General features: G+C 32.1%; 3 protein-coding genes across 3 annotated transcripts in view; 2 read left to right on the plus strand and 1 right to left on the minus strand.

The window, feature by feature from the left end:
• The window catches only part of LOC105624500 (zinc finger matrin-type protein 2), a 2,080-nt gene extending 1,274 nt beyond the window's left edge, over window positions 1-806 (plus strand). Inside the window, exons 3-5 of the mRNA XM_012205862.1 lie at window positions 284-357; window positions 437-582; window positions 663-806. Coding sequence (XP_012061252.1) covers window positions 284-357; window positions 437-582; window positions 663-806 — 364 coding nt within the window. The remainder of the gene's footprint in view (window positions 1-283; window positions 358-436; window positions 583-662) is intronic.
• A 7,283-nt stretch (window positions 807-8,089) lies between these two features.
• Window positions 8,090-8,813, minus strand: LOC105625702. Its single transcript, XM_012207026.1, has 2 exons — window positions 8,768-8,813; window positions 8,090-8,601 (listed from the first exon to the last, which is right to left on the minus strand). The coding sequence occupies exons 1-2, from the start codon at window positions 8,811-8,813 to the stop codon at window positions 8,090-8,092; spliced, it is 558 nt and encodes a 185-aa protein (XP_012062416.1).
• Window positions 8,814-10,754: 1,941 nt separating this feature from the next.
• LOC105624489 overlaps window positions 10,755-25,238 on the plus strand; it is a 17,935-nt gene continuing 3,451 nt past the window's right edge. The window contains exons 1-3 of the mRNA XM_012205851.1: window positions 10,755-11,769; window positions 23,228-23,459; window positions 24,828-24,942. Of these exons, the coding sequence (XP_012061241.1) occupies window positions 10,755-11,769; window positions 23,228-23,459; window positions 24,828-24,942 (1,362 nt within the window). The remainder of the gene's footprint in view (window positions 11,770-23,227; window positions 23,460-24,827; window positions 24,943-25,238) is intronic.

The following is a 25,238-nucleotide window of genomic DNA, read 5'->3' on the forward strand; positions in this document are numbered from 1 at the left end:
TTACTTTTACTTTTTACGTTTTACTTACTACTATATATATATATATATATATATATATATATATATATATATATATATATATATATACTTATAGAACAATATATAGTTTTCTTATATACTATCTAATTATTTATATACTGTCTATTAAAGTTGAATGTATGTATAATTATTACAATATTGTATAATTATACAATATTTTATATTTTTGTAATATATTTAATTTTGTGCACAAAATTTGTAATTGATCATAATTATAACATCATTCTCATATTTTTATCCACAGATACTACTGCAATGTTTGCGACTGTGTTGTCAAAGATTCAATCAATTTCTTGGACCATATCAATGGGACAAAACGTAAATTTAAATAATTCATAAATTATAATAGAATTAAAATATTTTCTCATTTTAATTATAATTTTTAATTTTTAATCAGATCAACGTAATCTTGGTATGTCCATGAAGATAGAGCGATCTACATTGGAGCAGGTTAAAGCAAGATTTGCACAAAACAAAAAGAAACTCGAAGAAAAAAAGAAAGATTATGATTTGGAACAAAGAGTAAAGGAGCTGAAGGAAGAGGTTTGGTTAAAATTGTTCTTTAAATACTTTTTTCGCGCGCACATTATGTAATTTTTTTACAAGATTATTTCTGTTATTAGGAAGAAAAAATCAAAGAGTATAGAAAAGAAAAACGAAAGGATAAGAAGAGAAAAATTGAGGAATTATCCGAGGATGATGCAGGACCTTCTGATGAAATGGCTGCAATTATGGGATTTTCTGGCTTTGGCTCAAAAAAAAAGTGACAAATTGCTGTCGAACATTCATGAACAATTACATGAAGAAGAAAATATTCTTCGAAGAAAATCGCGACCGAATCATATAGATATATGATTGAAAGTGAAGACAAGTGAACACAAATAGGTGACAAATAATTTTAATTCTAAATATAATTGGAATTTAAGGAGATGATTTATGAATGCAATGATTTTTCATTTTTCCATTATTGTTACAAGAGTTTTGTATTTATTTAAGATAAGTAAGAAAATTATCAAATTACAAGTCTGACTAACTTCACTGAATGAGTGTAACAAATAATATAAATTCAAATAATTAAGTAATTTAATTGTAACTAAGTAATTAAGATTAATTAAAATTAATTATTTAGGTACAAATTAACTTCGGTAATATAAATAATTTAAGTATATTTTGAAACAACTTTGTATCTTTGACGATTTTATATCTTTCACTGTGAAAATGCTGAACTTCATACTCAATTAACGCTAAAAGAGTATGCGTATATGTAGAAATAAATTTTACGAATTAGAGAGAGTGCAAATAAAATTTAACATCGATATTTTCCTTAATTATCTTATTTAAATCATATTACATTATTTTAATACTACAGAAAGCATTTGTCAACGGTAGATGCGATTGACCAATTCCAATTGACTAACTGTCGATTAAAATTAATCAGAGTTTTTGATCAATCAACGTGGCCTTAATATCCGGCTGTAAGAGCAACATTCAGACTATGTTTCAGTATTAAATTTAAGCAGGCAACAAACTCTTTTTTGTGCTTTATTCTTATATTTTGACAGATTTATTATTGTTACTTATTACATTTATTTCGCAAATAATGGATTTGAATTGGATTTTAATAGTAACATAAGTTAATAAACTCTTACGTTATTGTTAAGTATTGTATTGTAATTTAAGTATTGTAATTTATCATTCTATATACATATATTGTTCTATAACTTATAATTTTTATTATATAATTTTTTTTAGGAAAACTGCAGGGTAACAAATCTTTTTCTTTGGCAATTTTTTAACAACAAAAAAATTAGTTAGATTTGATTCTGCTCATTTTGTCCTGCTAACTTATAAAACAACCAAATTTATCGAGATACATCATATTGATCCAAATATACATGTACCTATCTATGAATCGAATACCGAACGAACTGACTGCTAAAGATTGTTATTATTTGTTATCTAAGTATTACCTAAGTGTCATACAAGTTCAATTGCAGTATGCAGCGAATTTTTAAAATATTTTCGCGCACACTTTTTTATACTTATTTCTAAATTTCTTTTGTTTCTTTTTACTCTAAATTTTTCATAGCAGATGAAAAATTCTAATATACAATATGTATGCTTTCCACTTAATTCGGAACGCTCATTTCATCCTTGTTATTATAAAATATTAAACAAGGATGAAATAATGTATGCGAGCGTTGCGAACATTAAGTACAACGAAACGCAACCATAATATATTCCTACGCTATTGTCAGTCCCGCAAGAATTAGTAGCAGCAACAATTCGAGTCGCTCCTGCAACACAAAAATAATGAATTCTTTCACTTCTTTCTTCATATATTTGATTCTTTCTTTTTTTTCTCCTTTCTTGAGAAATTCTTTCGCTAATAAGGATGGAGGGAGGAGATCTCTGCGACTCTCGTCTCCCACTTTGCGGAGGATCACAAGAGGATGTTCCACAGCGGGGTCCAAGCTGAAGCCGCTGGGGGCCATGTTCCGGAGACCGGAGCGACGCAGTGCCGGTCGATGTGTAGCCGACGTAACTCTCACGCGGTCTTCTCTCTCATAGCTAGGCAAGCCGTCAACCCGTTATTCGAAAGTCCGCAGAAGCCGCGCGCAGTTGCGCGTGTCGGAGTCGCGCAAAGTGCTTCAGTCGGTTACATGTTGACTTGCGTGAAGTGACGCGACGTGACGTGCGAATCGTCGTGCACGTGCCATTGGAGGTGTCGATCTATCCGCTTTTTGCGCGCCCGGCATCCTCCGCATTTGCCGTAAATCGAATCTAAGACGTATATCCTCAGGAGAGACGAAAAGAAATCAGTGAAAAGTTTTTTCTTAGAAAATAAAAAATGTATTAATTTGTTTTTTTTTTTTTTTTTTTTTTCCCGGAGAAGAGAATATATTTGGAAGAAGCGAAGAAACAGAGAAAAATGCCTTACAGTGTTTAGCGAGTATTTTGGGAGAAAAGCAGAAGTGGTTGCGAAGTATGTCTCAGTATTAAGAATAGATGTTTTGATAAAAATCGAATTAATTTCTTGAAAAAAAAAAATGTATTCTCTCTGAAGGCTCATTTCTACATTAAAAGAAAAAAAGTTAGAATTGATTTCATAGAAGATATACTCGTAACAAATAAAGGTTGTCCATTTATATAAAATAAAAGGAATATGAATTGATTGAAATAAATTATAATATCCAGAATAATTGTCTTCTCGTGAAATTTGGCATAATTACTTAAAAAAAAAAAAGAATCAGGCACATTACTTATATAAAAAAGAAGAAAGCGAAATTTTTAAACAAAAAATTTAATTTATATATATGTGTATGTGTGTATGTATTAAATATTATTTTTTCCCATAAACGAGAAAATTGTATTAAAACAGATTAAAATTTTACTTGTCTGAATTAGTATTTTAAATAACAAAAATTTTTTTATTCAATTGGATTGAAAAACTACATTTTCTATTCAAAATTTTTAATTGAAAAGTATTCACGAGACAAAGAAAAAAACCGATATTATCTTTAGATTGAAAAGCATAAAAATGTTTCATCAAATTCGGAATAAAATGGAAAAAAAAATTCAGATTGAAAAGGATTCATTTTGACGTTCGCGAAAACATATTTCTGAAAATTTGAATCTATTTCAATCCATTTTAACCTATTCTCATTTATTGAATTATGAACCTCAATAAATTTCTTAAAGCAGCTTCTAAGTCAAATTTGGAATAATTATCTTCATTTCCTTCATAATAACCGACAAATATTATATATTATTTTTACTAATTACTGAAAAAGAAACATTCACATCTCTCCAAAAAAATTGTAACATTGAAAAATTCTATTAATTACCGTTAATCATTATTTATACTATCGTGAATAAGTTCAAGTAATCCGAAGAAAGAAACATCAATCACTACGTCACCAATGCTTGGATTTTACTGCTACATCATCATCATCATCATCATCACAAAGGATCTCTCGTTTGTCTAATTATAATCAATTATATTAATCAGTGCCGGTTAATGTACGCTCATGAAAAATGCGACACGCAGTCACGGCGAATCTGTCGGACTTGACACGGAACTCAATGGATTGATGGACGTCGATAGAGATTTTACAAACGTCTCATCACGGTTCGCAAGCACCGTAGCGCGGTATTCGTTTTGGTTTGAAGAGTAAGACGAAATCAAGAAATTAAGGCGATGATGTCGCGAACTTTGCAGCCGATCGAGGAATCCAACCCCGGCAAGTCATCGGGTAAGACCTCATTCACTGATAGTTGATGAAATGATTTTTCAATTAATTTTCTTGAAATTACTGATCTTAACCCTTTGGTGCCATTCTCAATATGATATACCCGAAATGTTTTTTACTTACTGTGGTATTGTATAAAACTTTTTTATCAATAATTATTATTATTTTCATACAGTACCTTCCAACAGACAAATTGATGTTAATGACATTATTTTGATATCAAAATTACAAATAACGTCAACTTGTTTGCTGCGTTTTGTCATAAATATTTCACAAAACATATACATATATGTATGTGACACTGAAGAAAAGTTAGCAACAATTTTTTAGGGAGAAAAAAATTTTCCTTGAGAAATTTATTTTAAGTGAAGTGAAGGTTTAAAGATATTAAAGGAAAATCTTTAAGTTTCTTCAGCTTTTTTTTAGATTTTTCTTAAGTAAGTTTTAGGATTATTTTTAAAAATAATTAAAAATGTTCAAATTTACTCTTTATATTTCTTAGTTCTTCTCTTAAATTTTTTCTATATCATGTTTTGAGTTTTTTTTAAAGTTTTCTAAGAATAAAGTTTTCCAAGGATTACATCTTTTAAAAAATTCAATATCTGTTAATAAAGCAAAGATAATAAAATAAAATAAAATAAAGATTAAATCTTTTATAGGCTCTCCTATTAAAGAAAAAAATCATATTAAATTTCTTTCTAAAATACAAAAAATCTTTAATCAGTTCTTAAAATCAGATTTATATATAAAACTCGTTTATTCTCATAAATAAGAAATTAAAGTAACGATAAAATTAATTGATGACAATAAAAAAATCTGAATTTCTTAAAAAATTTAAAATATTTTTATTTTTCTTTCGCGAAATGATTTTAATGACGTTTAGAATATCTTTAAAGTTCTTTTCATTTTTCAAATATATAACGTCTACAGAATCTTCTGATAAAAAAAAACACATCAAGTTTTCTTATTCTAATTCTACAATAACAGCCGCGCTTTCCCTTTTCTTTTCCACGGAAGTGAAAAGGATCGGACACGCACCGTGTTGCTATCTGTTACACGGCTGCCTGCCCACGGCTCTTATTTCCAACTCTTGTTTTCGAAACAGCCCGATTACTCGTGATCACTCGTGCGTAATTGAATGGATCACCTAAGTGGATCCGACGAAACAGGCTGCGAACATTGAGCAAAAATTTCCGTTTCACTTGGCTCAAAGTTTTGAAAAGCTGCGAAGCAGAAGCGAAAATTGACATTTCATCGTAAAGCTGTCTTATTGATTAGGTTTAGATTTCAATGACTTTATTAATATTTTTTCATAAATTAGTGCATAAATTCTAATAATTGAAATCGAATCTCACTTACAAGACACAGACTACTTTGTATGAATCTAAGGCACTACGCACAATATAGGAAATATTAAAAATAAGAATAAATATTAAGACTTCAACCTGTTTCAAAAACTATATATTCCAGTATAACTAGTGTAACAGTATAACAGTACTGGTTCCTGATAGATTGAAATCTTAATACTTATTCTTGTTCTTAATATTTCTTCCATTGGGCTCTATTCCCATTGTTATAAAAAAGAAATATCAAATGAAATATGAAATTATTTATGTTTACATAATAAAAGAAATGATAATCTTCCATAATTATGTGACTTATTAATTATTATTTATATGTAATGCATTATGTATTATTATTATTATTTATTGTAATTTTAAATCACAAAGTCACGGACATTATTTTATCGTAAATTAATAAAATTGTTATGAACATTGCAAGTTTCATCGATCATACATTATGATGTCTATAATTTTTCGTTCGAGTTAAAAAGTTTATTTTTTATTACTGCACTGGATTTGACTGCATCAGAATCTTTTCTCATTTGAATGGATCATTTCCGACACAAATGCAAAATGTTTTATACCATGTAACGTATTCATTTTGAGTTAAATAACACACAAATTTTGATGGACTATTTGAGTAAAATGTATTAATATAAATTTTTCAACTGTGTGTATTGAAATTGAAAAGGATCTCAAGATCAGAGATCGAAACCAATATTAGAATTTGCAGTCAATTATAATTATTTGCATTTAAAATTTTGATTAATTGTTTGCGAAACTCACAACTATGGCCACCGTTTTAATAATTACAATTGCTTGAAATTTAGATTGCGTTGCAATGTAACGTGGTAATTAAATCGAGCAATATTCCGAAAAGTTGTAGTTCGTTATGGTGATTAATTATTAAACATCCTCTCGGCAGAATCCAACATTCGCTGGCAGTTATTAGTTACGAATTGCGAACTACTTTCACAATTAATATCTCTGTATGTTCGCACATGGCCAAGTATTCTGCTATAACAGATGGAACGTGAAAACTAACGGCTGTCGGAAAGATGGAAAAAATGAATGATCCATTTGCGTCAATTATTCGCTGTTATACGTCAAAGTGTTTTTTAATTCTTCAACGACAGATTTTTCTCTCTATGTTGCGTGAGAATATGAAAAATTATATTGTTAATAAGTCACTCTTATTCCAAAAATAAAATTGAATAGAGAAATTTATTTGTAAGACAATAAAAAATAATTTAAATTAAATAATTAATTTACAAGATTCCTATTTTTAACATTTGAATAATGATTTTTATGTATATTTTTAGCTACTGAAAATGAATATAAGAATATAAAAATTACGTCACAGATTTTGAGAAATCAAGGATTCTATTTTTTAAAAAACTATACAAGTAGAAACAATATACAATTTTTTTCTTTTACTTTAAAATAAAATACATAAAAATCACTATTTTATAGGTACTTTAAATTTATAATAAATTTATAATAAACAGTTAAGATCGTAGCTTTATAGAAAATAATTTTTTTGATTTGTAATAAAAAGACTATTAAGCTCATAGTCCTTTATTTATGTCATTTTTATCTAATTGAGTCTTGTATTACAGTTAAAGAGAAATTTACTGTTTTATAAACAAATGTAGAGTAAAAATAAATTAGAATATTAAAAATACGAAACGTTTGCAAACGTTTTACGTAATATTAATGAATGAAAGAGCTTTCTAAAGAATATTGATTGATTTTGCAACGTATATTTTAAAAAGTGAGACATCTCACTTACATGCTTAATGCATATCTTATCTCGCATAATTATACTGGGAAGACGTGCGCAATTACATGGTTGTTCTGCCAGTATATGAGGAGATAAAATGATACGCTATTTGTTGCAAATGAGAATCTCGCTGACGATAAATATATAGGAACTTTCAATTACTCGAACCGCTATAAGCTTCGTAAAATAAAATTTCTTCAGTTAAACTAATCAGAATAATCTATAAAAAGCGTTGTAAAAATTCCGTTCTAAAAAGTCCGATTTCTCAGACATTTTTACACTTTATATTTAATAACATTTTAAATAAACAAAATTATAGGAGATTGCTTTATGTTTTATTCATTTAATATCGAGTTAATTTACTTTTAAAAATCGGATTTCTTCTTATAATGTAAAATCGAAAGAAAGGTTTAATTTCACATCATCACAAAATAAAATGAGATTTTTTAAAAATATAATTTCATGTCACTTTTTAGTAATTAAATTGTTAATAGATACATAAACATTCAATCCTCAGTAATTCAGAGAAACTTGATTTGAAAGAATTTAAAAATCGTTTAAGTTAATTATAAGCTTAATTAATGATCAGCCAGTAATTCGAAATATTTTTATAAGAAGCTATTATTATTCTATAAAAAAAAAGAAAAGAAAATCGAAGTTGACGTATTCTATTACGATGGAAAAATATCGGAATTGTTGCGAAAGTAATCCTGTATTTCCGCGAGGGTCCAACTCCTCATGGGTCCGTAAACGATGCCTAATCTCGAGTTCTCATTAACGAACATCAACGTTTCCTTCTTCACGATTTGTATAAAAACATAAAAGACGTCTGCTTTGCCGCTTTCCATCGTGTAATTAATCCGAACCTTGTTGGTTCTGTAGCCGCCCTCCACGACGCTCACGTGGCCTTGCCCGTGGACAGACGCGGCAATTACACACTGAATGAGCTTGCCCGGTCGAGCTCTATAGTACATCTCTGCTCTACTGTTCACCGGGAAGTATGACTTGTAGCTCTCCAGCTGGATAACTCGAGACATCACTTCATCCTTGGTAAACTTATCGCCCTGTATCAGCCACGTAGCTCTACGGAAAGAAGCTCGCGTCTGTGAAGTTTTGGAAAGCGCGCAGGCTAACGACAATTGCAGTCGAGTTTCACAAAAGCTGTTATGAGGCAAGAAACTTCCTTCGGAGTGAGAAGATGTCGAAACGTTAAATCACGAACTATGGGATGGATCAAAAGATTTCGAAAGAGCTCTGATCAAATGAAAAACGGAGATTACTTTCTTTTTCACTCATTGAAGTAGAAACTATGATAGGGAAGTATGTTGGAGTATACGACGCGAACAAACCTTTTGACGCATGAATAAGCATCATAGCCTTCTTCTGACAAATCATTCATGAAATATTTTTAACATTTAAATATGAAACATAATTTTTTCTGTTAATATTCTTTTTTTCTTTCTTCGAAAAAAATCTGATTAACTTCAAAAAATATCACCACAAAATCATATTGCAATGTAAAATATATACGTACGTTACAAAGGATAACTCACAATAAGACTTAAATTTTCTTAAGTTAGTAAAAGTTTATATCGATAGCCGAAATCTCTTTAGCTTTCAGCGTTAGTAGAAAAATAACATTTTTTTTCTTGAAATAAATGTACTCACGGTTCGCTTAGTGCAGGGTTAGAAATGTAACAGAAGATTAGAAGGTAAATGCGCGTCATCGTTAGTAATTGCTGTGCGAAAAGAGATTCTGGAGTTAGCTGTCAGTTGATATTAATTTGCTGATGTGGATTGCCTGGTCAATGTTGTGACATTGTTCAGTGTTTTTGGCCTGATATCATTATCGCACGCGCAATGATCGTCTTTGTGAGCTAGACAATAGTAGAGCGTGCACTAAAATTAATGAAGAGGGCACGGTAATAGACTCTGATGTGGGCTGTTATGATGATCCCTCCTCTTCGTCTTCTATTGCGCGTCATTTACGAAATAGCATCACTTGGATTATATTCTTTATTTAATTTGGTACGGGATTTAATTTGGTACGGGGCTTAATAGTAAGATTGATATCAAATCTTTTATATATAAATGATACACATCATTAGAGTTAAGTAAATAATAAAAAAGTAGTACCATTTGAGTTTTATTTTTTTATTTAGTACAATAAAAATAATATTATTTGGGTTTTATAATTCGGTACAAATTTTTTTTTCGAGAAGTAACTCTTTTATCTTTTCTTAAGATGGTAATTTTTTTTCTACATATCAATTTATTCACCTCATTATTCTGTATATAAGTTAAAGTATAATTCTTGTTAAATGGATGAATTTGAATTTCATGAACTTGATCACGAATCTGATCACGAGCGAGAACTACATCCATCCCATCGACCTCCGGCCACCATGGCGATGGTATTGCGGTATTGTTCTTCTTTAAAACTAAAGTGACTGACTGCCATTTGCCTTTTGCGTGCGAACCGGTGCATTCGTTGTTCTTAGTTTCGAACAACAAGTATTTGAAACATTAACAAACAAAAAGCTAAAGATAGTGATTTTCATAACTAAAGATTATCATCATGTATATTGTGTATGTATATACGTATCGTAAATTGAGAAAATTTGTGACTTGATCAATTTCATATTCATATAAATTAAAGGTAAGCAATGTGATCTTCAGGATTAAAATTCAAAAAAAGATCTAGGACACTTTTATACTTTAATTTCAAACACAATAGAAGGAATTAAAGAAATTAATTTTCTTTTAGAGAAAGAATTTAAATAAAGTCAAGAGATAAAAAAACATGATCTTTAATTAAAAATTTATTTTATTGTATAATTATGACTGCGTTTCCCGAAGGAAAACGCGCAATCGGCGCTTTTGTATCATTTTATCTTCATTTGATGTAAATCAAAGATAAAATAATGCAATAACGCAGATAGCGCGCTAACCGAATGCAGTCAATATTGTAAGATTGGAAGATGGAAGATCGTATCTTAAATTGAAAATAAAAGAAAAAAGATTGTATTCTAGCATAATTCATGACAAATTAATTTTATATACTTTCTCAAATTTTTCGCATAAATCTGAAATGAGTAATAGTTTTTGAGTTTAATTTTTCCAAAAAATCGCAAATTTCTTCAAAACTGCGCTTGCTGTAGCATCAAGAATTCATCACACGAAACGTTCTGTTTTACGCAAATCGGTGATCAATCTTGTGTCATTTTTAATATCAATCTTATGTCATTTTTAACGGTACTCCGATCTCGAATCGTCGGTCACGATCGATGAATGCGTGATATCCGGTACGACCCGTCGAACGAAGAATTCGTCAATATGGTGGCCGAGCTAGCTAGCATTTCTACGGTGACCATCGATGGAAAATCATCGGACCTTGATAGCACCTCGAAACATCACAAACGACCCAAATGGATTCAAACGGCGACGCGTGAGTCGATCTATAGTGTTCTGGATAGCAACGAGAATATCACAACGAAAAGTTTTCCTCCGAATATCCACAGCAAGATCGTATTGATCAGCGCGGTGAAGGATGAATCAAACCAGAATCTAGAAAACGAACAACTAGAATTACCATATAGATTATCATTTCAAAATAAAGCGTCGTCGATTCTTGAAGTCGAGGATGAGAACACTCTTTACAGCGTGGTAAGAAAACCGAAGAAAGTGCGGTTGTTAGAAACGCCCTCCGAAGCGAACGAGGAGGTGATTCGATCTGTAGATAAGATTCGCGACATCGATCCCAACGAAAGGCACGAGCAACAGCAACTGGACCATAAAGACGTGTCCAGGCGAGTCGAAGTGAGAAAGTGGCTCTACGACACGCCTAAACAGTCCCTTTCGAATTCGTTGGAAATGTATTTCGATCATTCAGGGTACGAGAATAGCTGGCCTGATCAGGAGAACTTGGTAGCATTGCCTCGAGGAGTGGTAGGTCTCGTGGGTCCCTATAGGATATATAGCAACCCTAATGAGAGGAGAGAATATATGCTGCAAGAGGAGGAACTTGTTGAAGAGGTAATGAATTCCGCCAGTAAAAGAGTACAAGAAGAAAAGAACAAAGATGAGCATCGTCAGAGGGCGAAATGGAAAATCAGGGAGGATGACGAGGAGACCTTAGTACCGGATATCCGAAACCTGTCTGGTTTCATGGAAACGAAGACAGATATCGCTAAGATGGAGAATAATGATTGGAAGAACGAACGAGAATCAGTAACGAAAGTGAATAAATCGGATTGTGTCGAAGGGATTCTGTTTAGTAAAGAAGAATGCGCGGTGGATGTACCAGATACGGTATCTGCAATCTCGACAACGTCAATGAAGGAGAAATGGGGTGAGAAAATCTCTTACAACAATCTCGCGAGATATTTGAGAATTTTCATAATTTTATGATTATTGAATTATTTATTGCTAAGCAATTAAAATAGAAATACTCTCTAATAAATAATACTAATTAAAATAATACACAAATAAATGAAAAAGACTATATTCAAAACGGAGTTTAGTACTTAAAAAGATAAATTAAAATATGTAAAATTTCTTAGCTTGAGATTGTCAAGCAAAAAACCAATAAATGAAAAGGTCAAAAATACGAGTCATCATATAAAACATATGTATACATTACGATTGTAACTTTTTTTAATACTTTCGTTATTGCGAATTATGGATTCAGCTATTAAAATCTGTTGTATCGTGGGAATAAATACATAAATAAATAAGTGAATTGACAGTTGCTTTCTTCTTTTCTATCGCAGCTCTTGCTTATTTGTAAATTATAATCAGATGCGTTTAAAACGTTGCGAAATTACAAAGTGATCAACTAGACGATAACGGTGTATAATTCGACAAAGTAGGTATGTCGTCCACATTCGATATGCAAGACAACACGTATCTTACGGTATTGTCCGATAAAATGGACTCGAATAGCGGTAGATAGTACTAGGTATGCATACATATCGGCCTCTTAATACGTGTGGTTCATGACTTCGTCATGACGTTGTGAACCAATGATTAGGTCAACATTCGATTAGAACTGCATTTCTATACATTTGTCTATCCTGCCTGTCTTATTCGAACGGTGAATTGTCTTGCTCGAGTTTAAAATTAGATTCTACGGGATGAGAGACCTCGAACTTTCAGCAGTTCAAAAGAAGATAAACAAAATAGCAATGTTCTGTTTCAGACAGCAATAACGTGCTGAAGATATTAAATTTCAACGATTTTTCTTTTTTAGAGAAATCTTTTTGTGAACTTTTTAATTAAAAAAATGAATTCTTCTCGTACACTTTAGTTTTTTTAATTACTTATTTGAAATTTAGATTATGGAAAAATATGGAAGATTAAAAAACTAACTGGAAATATATAACTCGAAATTTTTGTATACTTCTCTACGCGCACACTTCGAAGGATTATGGCTGAGTCATTCTTGACCGTATCTCTATAATCCAAAAGTTTTACATTGCTCTGCATATGAATGTAGCACAACAGCAGTTTTCGAATTTTAGACTTTCTACACTCTTACGAGTAAATGTAAAGCATTCGGAATATATTGTTTGTTTTTCTTTTTAAAAAAGCTCACATATTAAATCATTATTAAATTTAGTCTCCACAGTGACGTTAAAGAATTAATTAATGATATTGATTTTTTGTATTCTCCAAATATTTCATTGTTCGAGAGTTAAAATGAGTATTCATACGCAGCTTTCTAATCAAGTACAATTTGTTCTTGCTTTCTTTCGAAAGATCTCTCATTAAATGGTTCGATATGAACCACTCTTCGGCACAGCCGCCGTAAAACAGCTGCGGCAGCATATATCACATGAATCGCGAGCCGCTCACGACTTTCACCATTTTTACGATTTTTACACACCTTTTACCATCCAGTACAATCAGCAATTTTACGATCAGTGTCATCAGGCTTTTCATTATCGCGGCTCTTAATTTTATTCGCATCTGTTCTCGCTGTTTGTTTCCTATAAGTTGATCGGTCGAGATTTTTTCTTCATACGAACACTCGCATTATATCTCCTTGGAGCGAGGCGTTCGAGTAGATTTGTATCGAGGAAATTAGAAAGTATGCATAGCAAGCGTACATGAGTTATTCCATCGGAATTAACGGGAATACGAAATACGTGATATAACCGCTTCAGACTCCATTGTCTTCTCACGGATCTTTGTAATTCTTCAACGACTCCAAAGGCGTAAAAATCAAGCGCGAGCAGGAGAAAAGATCTATTATCCTTGCACATAACTTTTGAGGTCATTCCACTGTGCCATGAATCGTTTTCTCCTCCGTGTGTCGTAGAGAGAAAACTTCACTTTGATAACATACGATCGATGCGAGCATGAAAAGTGGAGGACTGAGATAATTTTGAATAATGTGCAATATAATCTTACGTAATAATTTAAAGAGAATTAGACTCGAAAAAAGTTCTTGCATTTGACAATTCCGTAAATTCATTTGCAATAATGATATAAAAACAGGAATACATCAAACAATAATAAGTATTTTATTTCGATTTAAATTTTTAATTGGAAACCAAACTTTGCCGACAATTAAATGTAAAATAATATAAAATTTAATGCGAATCCTCGTATTATTTTCCGCAAAAATATTAATAATACTTAAAAAATAAAAATACCTGATTACGTAATTATAAGTCATAGACCACTCTGCAGATATTAGAAATAACTAATTAGATACCTATCAAGTGCTCGACTGCTCATTAATTAACACACTTGAGTTTATACTGCAATCCTTTCACTAGCGGAAAGTCGATGAAAAGTGATAAGAGAATAGGGGATCTTGTTACAGACAAATTAGCTAATTATCTCGAGATTAAACATATATATGGAAGAAACGGATGGGATATTCGAGCACTTCCTCTTCGGCTGCTGTAACTTACTTTCGTGTTCTACTCCAAGCAACATCATGCCCTGACTCCATTAATCGTCGCATAGCTTCAATCTGTCAGCCATATGACGCCACCGTTACTAAAAGCCTCCTGACAATCCTCAGTCACTGTTACACATAACTGATTTTCTGCAGTTAGATGATGCAGCTGCATCGCCGAATACCGCCGCCGGCCTGTATACAGTTAACCACTTTTCTCGCAGCACGGCGGCGCAGCGGAATGAGTCGCAATTGCATCTGTGCGAAAAATATTATATATACGCACGTGCCTTCTATTCGCGAATAATCATATTATACAGTTTCCAACTTTTCGACACAGATGTTCTTTCGTCGAACGACTCGATCGCTGATCGACAATCCACCTAGATCACTAGTAAAGTGCTGTCGCGCGAGTAACGACGATACGCATGGTGATAAATTTGCCCGAGAAAATTGTAAAAGCGGCATCAAATAAAGAAGATTCAAATTGGGAAAAAATCAAGGAAATTTTTACGTTGTAATAAATAATATTCTTTACGTTACTTTATATGAACGATTGTAAATTTGAGATAATTCTAAATGTATTATTAGACTTTTTCATAACATTTAGCAATCAGTTATCAACATTCTTCAAGTAATATTATCCTTTTTTTATTTTAAGTTCTATCTTTAAATTGTAAGCAATTCCGTTATGACATGATGAAGCTGTCGCGCTTGTGTTTTTACGAGCTGCGCCTCCAACCATCAATATTTTTACGTAGCTCGCGCGAGAAATCTTTCAACTTCTTCTTTTAAATAAAAAGATAAAGTACCATAAAATCATCGACATACTGCATCTATGTTTGTCTTTTTTACAATTAATTTACTGCGATAATAAAATTCGCGTCGACGATCGCGTGAGGACAGCATGCAGTCATTAAAATACAGTATCGCGTACGAAAATGTTTCCTCATTGATGACATGACACGTTATTCGGTCGCAAGAATTTCTTGCGGTTTCTGCTTTCGTGTTTTCTTGTAAGCTAGTTCTTTTTGTTCATTAATTAGCAACGAGTATTTACGCGTAATTGCTTTTGCACATCTGTTACCTTCAGTGTTTCATCTTTAACGTGTACGGGATAACATGCTAAGAAACTTTATACAAATTGTATATATAATATGAATAATAATTATCCATAAATTAAGAAAAAAAGATTATTTCAAAAGAAATTATTTTTTTTCCTAATTGAATTTTTTTTTAAGAGTAACAAATAAATTAATAAAGGGACTACGAACCAAGTTAGGGGTTCGTTGCTTCTAATTATGTTTTTTTTAACCTTTTCTTATTTTTTTCTCTAAAGAACTTTTTTTCTTACCATTAGTTGTCGATTCCCTATACGCTCCCGAAATTTGGCCATTCGGGATGCGCTATATAATAAGTTATATAATAGGAAATAACGATTTGATATATAACATACATATAATTTTATTAAATATACATACATTACATATATACATGTTATTAAATTTACTTTCTTTTAACATTAAAACATGAGTGTTAAAACAGGAAAATTATACAGTATATAATAGATATTATTAAAATATATTACATATACAGATATAAAAAAAGAAGTTAGGATATTTAAAATATTAAAAATTGTGACATCTAACTCTTTTTGCATTAAATTTGAAAAACACAGGCAAAACGAACGAAATGTATCTCGAAGGATTAGATACGTGAAACAAGATGAAGTGTATGAGTGATAGTAGAGAAAAAAAAGAGAAATACAAAAAAGTGTATAATTCACGGATTGAAATTATGAATTACATCTTTTAGAGAGCGAAGTATATGAATTATAAACATTAAATATACGACTTATGTAAATAAAGAAAGTATTTTGTACAAAATGTCAAATGTCACATGCAAAAATGTGGGACGGACAACGAAAGTAGAACACAAGAGAATTTATGAATTTTGTGGCGAAGAAACTGTTTTTATCTTCTTGTATGTGTATATCTCTTTCATCAGCATTTATTTTTTTCACAACATGAAACATTTTCTTAATAAAGTTAACCGCAATATTTTTATATCTACGAAATTGATTAATGTTCTTGAAATCTCATCAATATGAAAATAAGTATTAATATTTAAAAAAATGTAATATAATGATAGTAACATAGTAATAAAGTTATTAATTAAAAATAACTTTTGAAACTCAGTTTTCGATCATACATCCTGAAACATTCTAACGTTTTGAAGGCGAAATATTATTTAAATTTCTCTTAATATTATCCAAAGAATCACCTCGATAATTTCAATTTTTATCGAGCAAAAAAAATCGCAGTAAACGATTGTATCATTATTTGCGTTAATCTACAACCGATCGATTATTCGATTCGATTCTTATATCGTGTGAAATAAATGTAAATGTCAACATTACTTCTTCTTTATCCACAACTGTTAGACGGAGTAATTGACAGATAATGACTTGACATTAGACACGGAAAATGCTGTTAAACGCCAAAGAGCTGACGGATCAATGTTATATATCGTTAATGGACCGATACACTATCACGCATCATTCATTATCATCACTGCCATAATAATTCGCAGGTGTCAGGTGGTAGTTGCTGCTGATGGTGGTGTCTTCTTCTTTGCCTCGTAACTACTTATAATAGACCAGCTATAATAGACTTATTACGCGTAATCGCGGCGGCGGCTTGTCTATTAAGAGGATCATTATAGGAAACTTCGCGACAAATTAATCTCAGCAATTTGCTCTGGCTGCTGCGCATTAAGGGCGCATCGTCTAACATCCACCCAGATGATCATGATAGAATATTTCTCGTGCGCGTGAAATGGACATTTAACTCTTTACCTTAAAATGGATCGTTTCGCGCTCCAGGTCGACGATTAACCTCTTGCCTTCTCGGATATTATTGGCATGTAATAATGAGCGTGATTAGTGTATTTTACACAGAAAACAAACGCAAAAATTTTGAGGGTATTCATTAAATTTGCAATTTGTTAGGCTGGAATACGCAGACACAGTCGATTATCTTGCGTTTCACGCAAGACCAAGAGTTTACAACTGGGTTTTATAACTGGATATTAACTAATAGTGATCTATGTGAACTGTAAACAATACTTGCGTTCCAATTAATTATTCTATTCGGTCTGTCTTCGATTTATTTAATTTTTTTATTATTACGTACCTAAAAATATTACATTCTACGAGTGTCATTTTGAGTACTATTTCTTCAATATAGATTCTGTCCTGTCCATTTCAACCAATGTAGATTAATTTTAATCTTGATTTAATTTTAATCTTGATTTAAATCAAATCTTGATTTGATTTAATGATTCTTAGAATTAGAAAAAGATGAAAAGTAAGGTAAATCTACAGTGATAGAAGACTATTGACACTACTGCAAGTTAAACGTCGATTAGCTTAACCGAAGATTGATGACAGAGGCCCTAATATATTCCAATATATTCAAGAAGAAAACTAAAATGTTCCCGTGGCAGATTCTTGCTTCGCAGATCCAATCTTTTTTCGCGCAATGTTTCGCTTAAAACACTGTCAAGTCATCCTCATCGGATGCATCGAAGCGCGAGCGTAAGTGAGTCACAAGAATAGCGGAACCTTCCACGATGGCCTGTTCGATTTGAAGAGCGACATGAGCGATGCCCCCCAAGGCGTTTGCTATCTTCTCGACATTCTCGCTAGATAGTAAAATAAAAGCAACGTGTTCGAGAGTACGCGATCGTATTGATGGATGCTGCGAAATGAGGCTACGAGAAAATCGCATCATCACCATCATCATCTGAGCCACCACCACCTGCCATCGTCTGCACCGTTCGATATCCCCAAAAGAGTCGATGCTCCTTCGAGATCGCAGCCGAGTTACCTGCGCCACTTGGTGCCGCGTTATCGTCACGTGCACTTCTCGTTATTCGTTATTCGGTTGCAACGTTCTAGCGAGAGCTAAGTGATAGATGACAATGCCGCTGACGATCTGTCACAACGATAATTTCCTGGTAACGAACGTACAGGTAAATCTTTCGATGGCGCTTTCTGGGATTAGCGCAATCTAGGATAAGATTTGGCCATCAAAATAATATTGCTTTGTTTTCATAAAAGATTATTTAGGAAGTTCTTTCTTTCACTTTGATCGATTAGAGTATCAAATTTAATGTTTTATTGATGAATATTTTAAGAATTTACATTGATACACTCAAGTCCCATTTTGCTCGATACCGAATTGTTTCGTTGTTCGATTTCTAAATCTAACTCAAGCTGAGTTTGAAGCGAGATATTGTATTTATTTTTTCTAATATAGAAATTCTTATTTAATTTAAGTTAAGAGATTTATTTAATAATGGTCGATGAAAGTATTTTACAATGATCGATTTTTAAAATCCACAGATATGGAAATAATTATTTTTTTAAATAATTAATTTGGAAAAGCAAGTCGCTAAATTCTTTTCACGAGGGATTCTCTTCTTTTCACTTAGAATTTTTAAGTATTATAAATGGTACTTTTCAGTCAATTTTTCAAATGCTAACGCTTAGAATATCGTGAATGTACCGTAAGACAGCGCGTCTAACTGTTCCTCTTGATCATTCAAACTGTGATTGACTTTAAATCTGTTTAGAAAAACGCTGACTATTATAACATCGTCGTAACTCTGTGTGTGTGTGTGTGTGTGTGTGTGTGTGTGTGTGTGTGTGTGTGCGCGCGCGCGTGTGTGCGTGCGCGCGTGCGTGTGTGTGCGTGTGTGTGTATGTGTGTGTGTGTGTGTGTGTGTGTGTGTGAGATGTAACTTACAACTTTGTAATATACGTACTGTATGACTACATTGTACTTTGTGTCCTAATTTGCTTTTGGACCGCCTAATGTGTGAGGTCTTCCAACTTTACAATATACGTGCTGTACGATTACATTGTATTTTACATCCTAATTTGCTTTCGGACCACCTAAATTGAATTTTTATAAATAAAAATCATACGATTCATCGTATTCAAAATCATATTTAGAATAAGATACGGACGACCGTTAACTTCGTCAACAATTAATCAAAATCTTTTTTCGAACGCCATATGGCCTTATCGATTCGATAAATCTCGCGAGGAAATTATAAAAATTATGAGTCCCTTACGGGACTCGTGTCGCTATAGACGATGATTGTCATTGTTGATGGAGCACGATAAGAAATAAACATTTCTGCAATTGATGCATAAAGCCGGTTATATTATATGTATAAGATGCAGTGGATTGCAGGTTGCAGCTTGCAGCCAATCCGATGCATCAATTTTAAAAGTGACGCTTCGAGATTGGCCGGATGCAACAAATTTACAATCTGCGTCTGTAGAACCGGCTTAATATACCACAAGTGCGAATAAAATACTTACCGCAGGCGCACGGCAAATACATAGCAATTTGCGCTACGTAATGATACTAATTTCACCGATTCCATGGAATTAGAGTTATGCTGCACTAATGCTATATCCTTTCTGTGAGACCAATTGCATGAATTTTTTTTTTCTATTTAAGTTCATATGCACAGTTTCACGCGATTTAACTTTATACTTTATGACAAAATCGATTTGATACGCAAATGATTTTTGCTTTTATTCGTGCGTTGATTTCTTCAAAAGATTTCTCTCTTTATCTTCAAAATGCACTCTAGATACGTTGCATCAAAAGTGTAAAAAACACACAAAATTTGAGACTAGTTCACAATAAAACACTAAATACTTAAAAGTTTATTTCATGCCTTATTCAATATTTTTTAATTTTATTATTAATTTGAAAGCAAATATATAATTTTAGCATAATTGATTAACATAATACTGTATAATTTTAAGAAAATGGACTATAAAGCCTTTATTTAAAAACAGAATTGTTTTAGAAGCTGAAAGAGTTTTCTATCATTAAAAATAAATAAACTTATAATTAGATTACTCAAATTAAAAAAAAAAAAATAATTAAATATAAAAGTGACTGTTTTGACGAAAAAAGTACCAAATATTCTTTACTATTTTTCTTATAGTAAAAAATTTTGTAAAAAAATAATTCTTTAAAATTATTTTTCATTTCATTATAAAGCAATGAGTAAAACAATAAAAATATTTATTAAATTACAATATAAAATATATGAGTTTGATTTTATTCCATATAGCAGACATTTTTAATGAATGATTTGAAACTTTTTTGGCAATGCATATCAATAAAGTCGATCATTTGAATAACTCACTGAAATAAAAAATACATTAAAATAAAAGAATAATTCTTTTGTTTACTTTTTATAAAAAAAATAGATACATATAATGGTTTACATGAAGAAATTTTCTACTACTTTCTACACAAAGTATAAAATGAGAATATTCCTCTATAAGCATCAGCGTCATTAAGCGAATTAAGCTTTTGTAAAGAATCCATCGCGAAACATTGTTGCCAAAGTATATACTCACGATGTCTTCTGTACCTTTCACCTCTTCAATCTCTTTTGGCGTCCTTTGTATTAGCTCGCGCCAAACGCACCATTATCGCGTCATTCTCGAATCAAACACATGTCTCTGTTCCGGGATGCACGATGATCTTCAAGCTCGTTAACCGCGCGACGAGTGACGCTTTTAGCCAGCTGTCGCATACGTTGACTCTTGACTCGTGACTTTCTCACTGCAATTTGTATTATGCACGAGGATTCTGCGAGCAGTAGAGAGATGCATCGCCGACCGGGGAGAGGAGGAAGGAACGAAGTAACGTTGATCTTTTTGAAGGATTGTAGTGCGTCAAGAGTGTGCTTGTGCATGCGTTCAGCCGGACTTGCATTCGCGGAAGTAACGGAACGAATCAAAGAGGAACTTATTAATCAATCTCGAGTGCAACCGCCACTTATTATTATTATGCGCACTATAATTGTTATATCCTGTTCGTTGCGGATCACTATCCGATGCCAATGTCGATCGCCAGTGCAAATAGGCCATCAAAAATATTACTCGCTTAGAATTTAGCCTCAATACTCGATTACTTTATTAAGCGATTCATTATGTGAAAGCGAACCCTTATCAACATTGTACAGAATGTCATAATTCTTTAAGGTTCATTAAATATCTATCGCAAGAATTAATACGAAATATCGTATGCACTTTTGAAACGATGGGAGATAAAAGAAAAATCGAGGCTAATTGGAAGCTTAGTTTAATAGCTATTTCGAAATATTATTTTTTCATGCACATAAATATTGTTTCACTCGTTGAAATAATTACTATTTCTCAGCAGAAATTGAAATCGAATTAACGAATGGAACAAGTAATAATTTTGCAAAAATAAAACTAATAAAAATAATAGTTGCATTAAGTAATACCTTTTAATCTTATCTTAAAAGCTTTCTAATTTGTCTGAAAATGTCTTAATCGCATCATGAGACTGTAATTACAAATTGCAATTAAAATTAAACAGAGAAAATGATTACGACACGTAATAAAACCGTTTTACATTTTTTCAAGAATTAACTAATTCTTTGTCGGATCAATATTACGTAAATAAAATGACACACTGGAAGAAAAGATTGGCTGCAGCAAATTAGATAGTAAAATATGATATAGCATTTTTAATGGTTGCTGCAATCAATTAAAAATTATGGCTACGCCATATTTAGCCAAGCTTTCCTTTCAGTGCAATTTTAGATGATTTGTTCACGACTTGTTCGCGACAACATTTGTAATTATTTCATTTGTTAAGTAAAACGTACATTTCATAATATAACATATTTCATTAAAAACTAGAAAAATTATTTTTTACAGAATTGCGTAAATGGAAAATCCGGTGTGAATCACCGATGCGTTAAATAAAATGTGTCGCAATCGATTTCGCGATGTGAAATTGCGTTAGCACTACACGAACAATATAATAATTATAAATTTATAAATGATTACATATATAATGGAACCGCGCGTGATAAAGAATTTGCTGATTTCGCCGTCATTAATTACACGGCACTACACTCACGGTAATTGCTAGCTATTTAACGCGCCGAAGAACCAAAACTTTTACTTGAAGAAGCCGCGTACGTTCTGGCAGGACATAATGGAATAGCTTTTATTGTGTAGCTCCAACTACGCAACATCGCACGCGCCAGCTGTCTTAATTATTTCAAAAGCATTTCCCTTTGCATGCATTACATTTTTTATTTATTGTGACAAGAGAATAATATATAAAAAAATCATTCTCTGTACAGATAAGATTGAACGAGTAATCGCTCGCTTGACATGCAAATCTCTTCTCGCATTCATGAATCAATATATTAAATAACATTTATATGTATCGTTCGTTGTTGAGTTGATTAATAAACTCGAATTAAAAAAGAATTAAGAGATGTAGTCTATATATAATTTATTATGATACAATGGAAACATGAAAAAAAAAATTTTGCTAATTAAATTGAAATTATGGACCTTTTCAATTCAACTTTTTAAAATTCAAGCAATAAGAGAATGATTCGGACTTTCAATATTGTATTAGCATAAATACATCGATGAGAGATTAATCAATATTTCAGTATATTATTCTGTTCTACATAGTGTGATTTTCTCGTTTCGAGACCGAGATATAAATTGGAATAACAGGTGCCGAACGTGATGATCCCTTGGTAATCCTTAATAATTTACGAGCAAGAGAATACAAATCCGTGATTACTTGATGCCGCGGGCACTATCGCCACAGAAATAGACGTATAAATTCTTTCAGCGAAAGTTACACACATTTCTCCGGCGACCCGGCAGGCCAAAGAAAGAAAGTAGCAAGAAGAAGCGAGGTTCCACTTTTCCGGCTGCTGCGTATCAGCCAAATATTGTATCGATATACACTATACGAACGCACGTTTCTTATATTACTTTCTTTTATCTTTCCAGCGAGCAATGAGCAGCACGACAAAGACAGCCTAAACGAGACCGGAAGTACAACGGGTGGCACCGTGGAGGGCGCGCCGAGTGGTGGCCCCAGTAGGGGTGACAAGATCAAGGACAAGGAAGACCATGCATCCGCGCAGGCATCCACCTCGGCACCACCGACGAGATCCTTGGTCTCCAGAATCCTGGCGAGGGCACGGTCGCCCGAAGATCTACTAGATCATTCGGAACCCTAGTAAAATCTCATATATTTTCATCTCATTATACATATATCACTTACGGAGATTCTTTTTTTTATTGAAGCGTGTTTATTTTGTATGTAGGGAAGATCGGAGTCAGTTGAATATAAGAATAAGCAGAATAATCGAGGCTACATTAAAAGAAAACACACGTAAACGTGTCTGAGCATGTAGCAGCGATTGTCGCTAAAATTTACTATAACATGTTGCGAACACATTTATGATAGAAGTTATACTACAATTTTAAAAAATCGTACACCTAAGTAAATATTTTTATTCTTAAAGTTTCTGTTTTACAATCATATATGATTGTCTGAGATATTTGGTTTCTACTTAGATAGTAAGTAGAGATCTTACTTAATAAAGTCCAACAGATTTTTTTTGTTTGTGTCTTTGTTATATATCGTATATTGTTAATGTTTTTAAAAAATGAACAAATGGAGATAGTAGACTAACTACAGCATAGAATATGACTCATTTAGTGACGACTCTTATAGTATCTACTCAAAACTTTATTCCTTTAAAGAGATTTTCCTCAGTCGTAAATATTATAAGTTTAGTTCTCTCATGTCCAAGCTCGAAAACTAGATTACTTATTCGACGTGTTTTTGCACGAAATGAAACAAATTTTGCAAAAAGAAGTATTGTTTTGTCCTGCGAAGCGAATGTCTGTGTTTAAAATATATTTTTATAAAAGTTTTATTAGAGATGTAGCCAAAGATGTAGCTTAAAAATACATTAATCTTATTTTAATAATCTTAGTCGAATTACCCCGGTCTCGGGGTTAGTTGAATCAGATAGAATGCATTAGAAAAATGCATTTTTTTCATATTAATTATCAGTTCCCCTTATTATTAAAATATTAAGTAGTCAAATGTATGTAGTAATGGTGTAGAATTCATTTTTTCGATAAGTCTCTTAATTTTGTCTGTAAAAATTCGAAATTCAAAAATGAGTCTATTAGCCCCGATCTCCCGTAAAAATTTTACATTTGATTTCCTTTTCTGCTCTTATTTTCGTATATTAATTTAATTTACTATTAGAATAAAATGTAGCGATGATCTTAGGTAATATTTTGACTACATGCTTATCTTAGCAAGTAACTGTATTCAATACAGTAATTACATTAAATGTTACATTAAGTGTTATGTTTTTGCTGACAATGAGTTCAACATTGAAAACTGATAATCGAAATCGAAAATATTTCTAAATATTAATTAAAGATATAAGACCTTTTTGAATATTTACAGTGCAAATGTAATTATTTACAAACAGCAAATAGACTATATATAGTACAGTCGATCTTATGCAATTCTCAAAGAGATTTTTGATTGTTAATTTTGAACTTATATTTTGTGTTACAGCTCGCAATTATGGGTAGTTCTCTCCAACGTGTATGGCGAGTTGATCGTCGTGTTAACGTTGGCGGTGTGCTTGGCCGAGGTCATGGACACGCCTGTACCTTTGCTCAGCTTGCAGGTACAAGTGATCGAACTTGTTTGACTGGATTTCATAAATAAGTCATCTTATCGCGGATACTGCATTTGCCAAGAAAGCGAGTGTGCTCTGGGATAACATGCAACGCATTCAAGTCTCGAAAGTAACGTTCGTGATGTCGGATTTAGAATTATCGTACCGTTACTTCACATAATCTGGGGAAAGTCTGTCGATTGGACAGCCTTGAACTAAAAACTCATCGATTCAGGATGTCTGCGGAAAATGCTAGGGTCCCATTGCAATGAATAATTAATTGCTCGTTTATATATATATATATA

Source organism: Atta cephalotes, assembly GCF_000143395.1.
Source record: "Atta cephalotes unplaced genomic scaffold scaffold00003, whole genome shotgun sequence".
NCBI lineage: Eukaryota > Metazoa > Arthropoda > Insecta > Hymenoptera > Formicidae > Atta > Atta cephalotes.

Coding starts and splice junctions, on each gene's coding strand:
- LOC105625702 (XM_012207026.1), bottom strand. CDS start 8,813: ATGATTTGTCAGAAGAAGGCTATGATGCTTATTCATGCGTCAAAAG. Junction 8,602..8,767: donor GCTTATTCATGCGTCAAAAG/GTTTGTTCGCGT, acceptor CTCACTCCGAAG/GAAGTTTCTTGCCTCATAAC.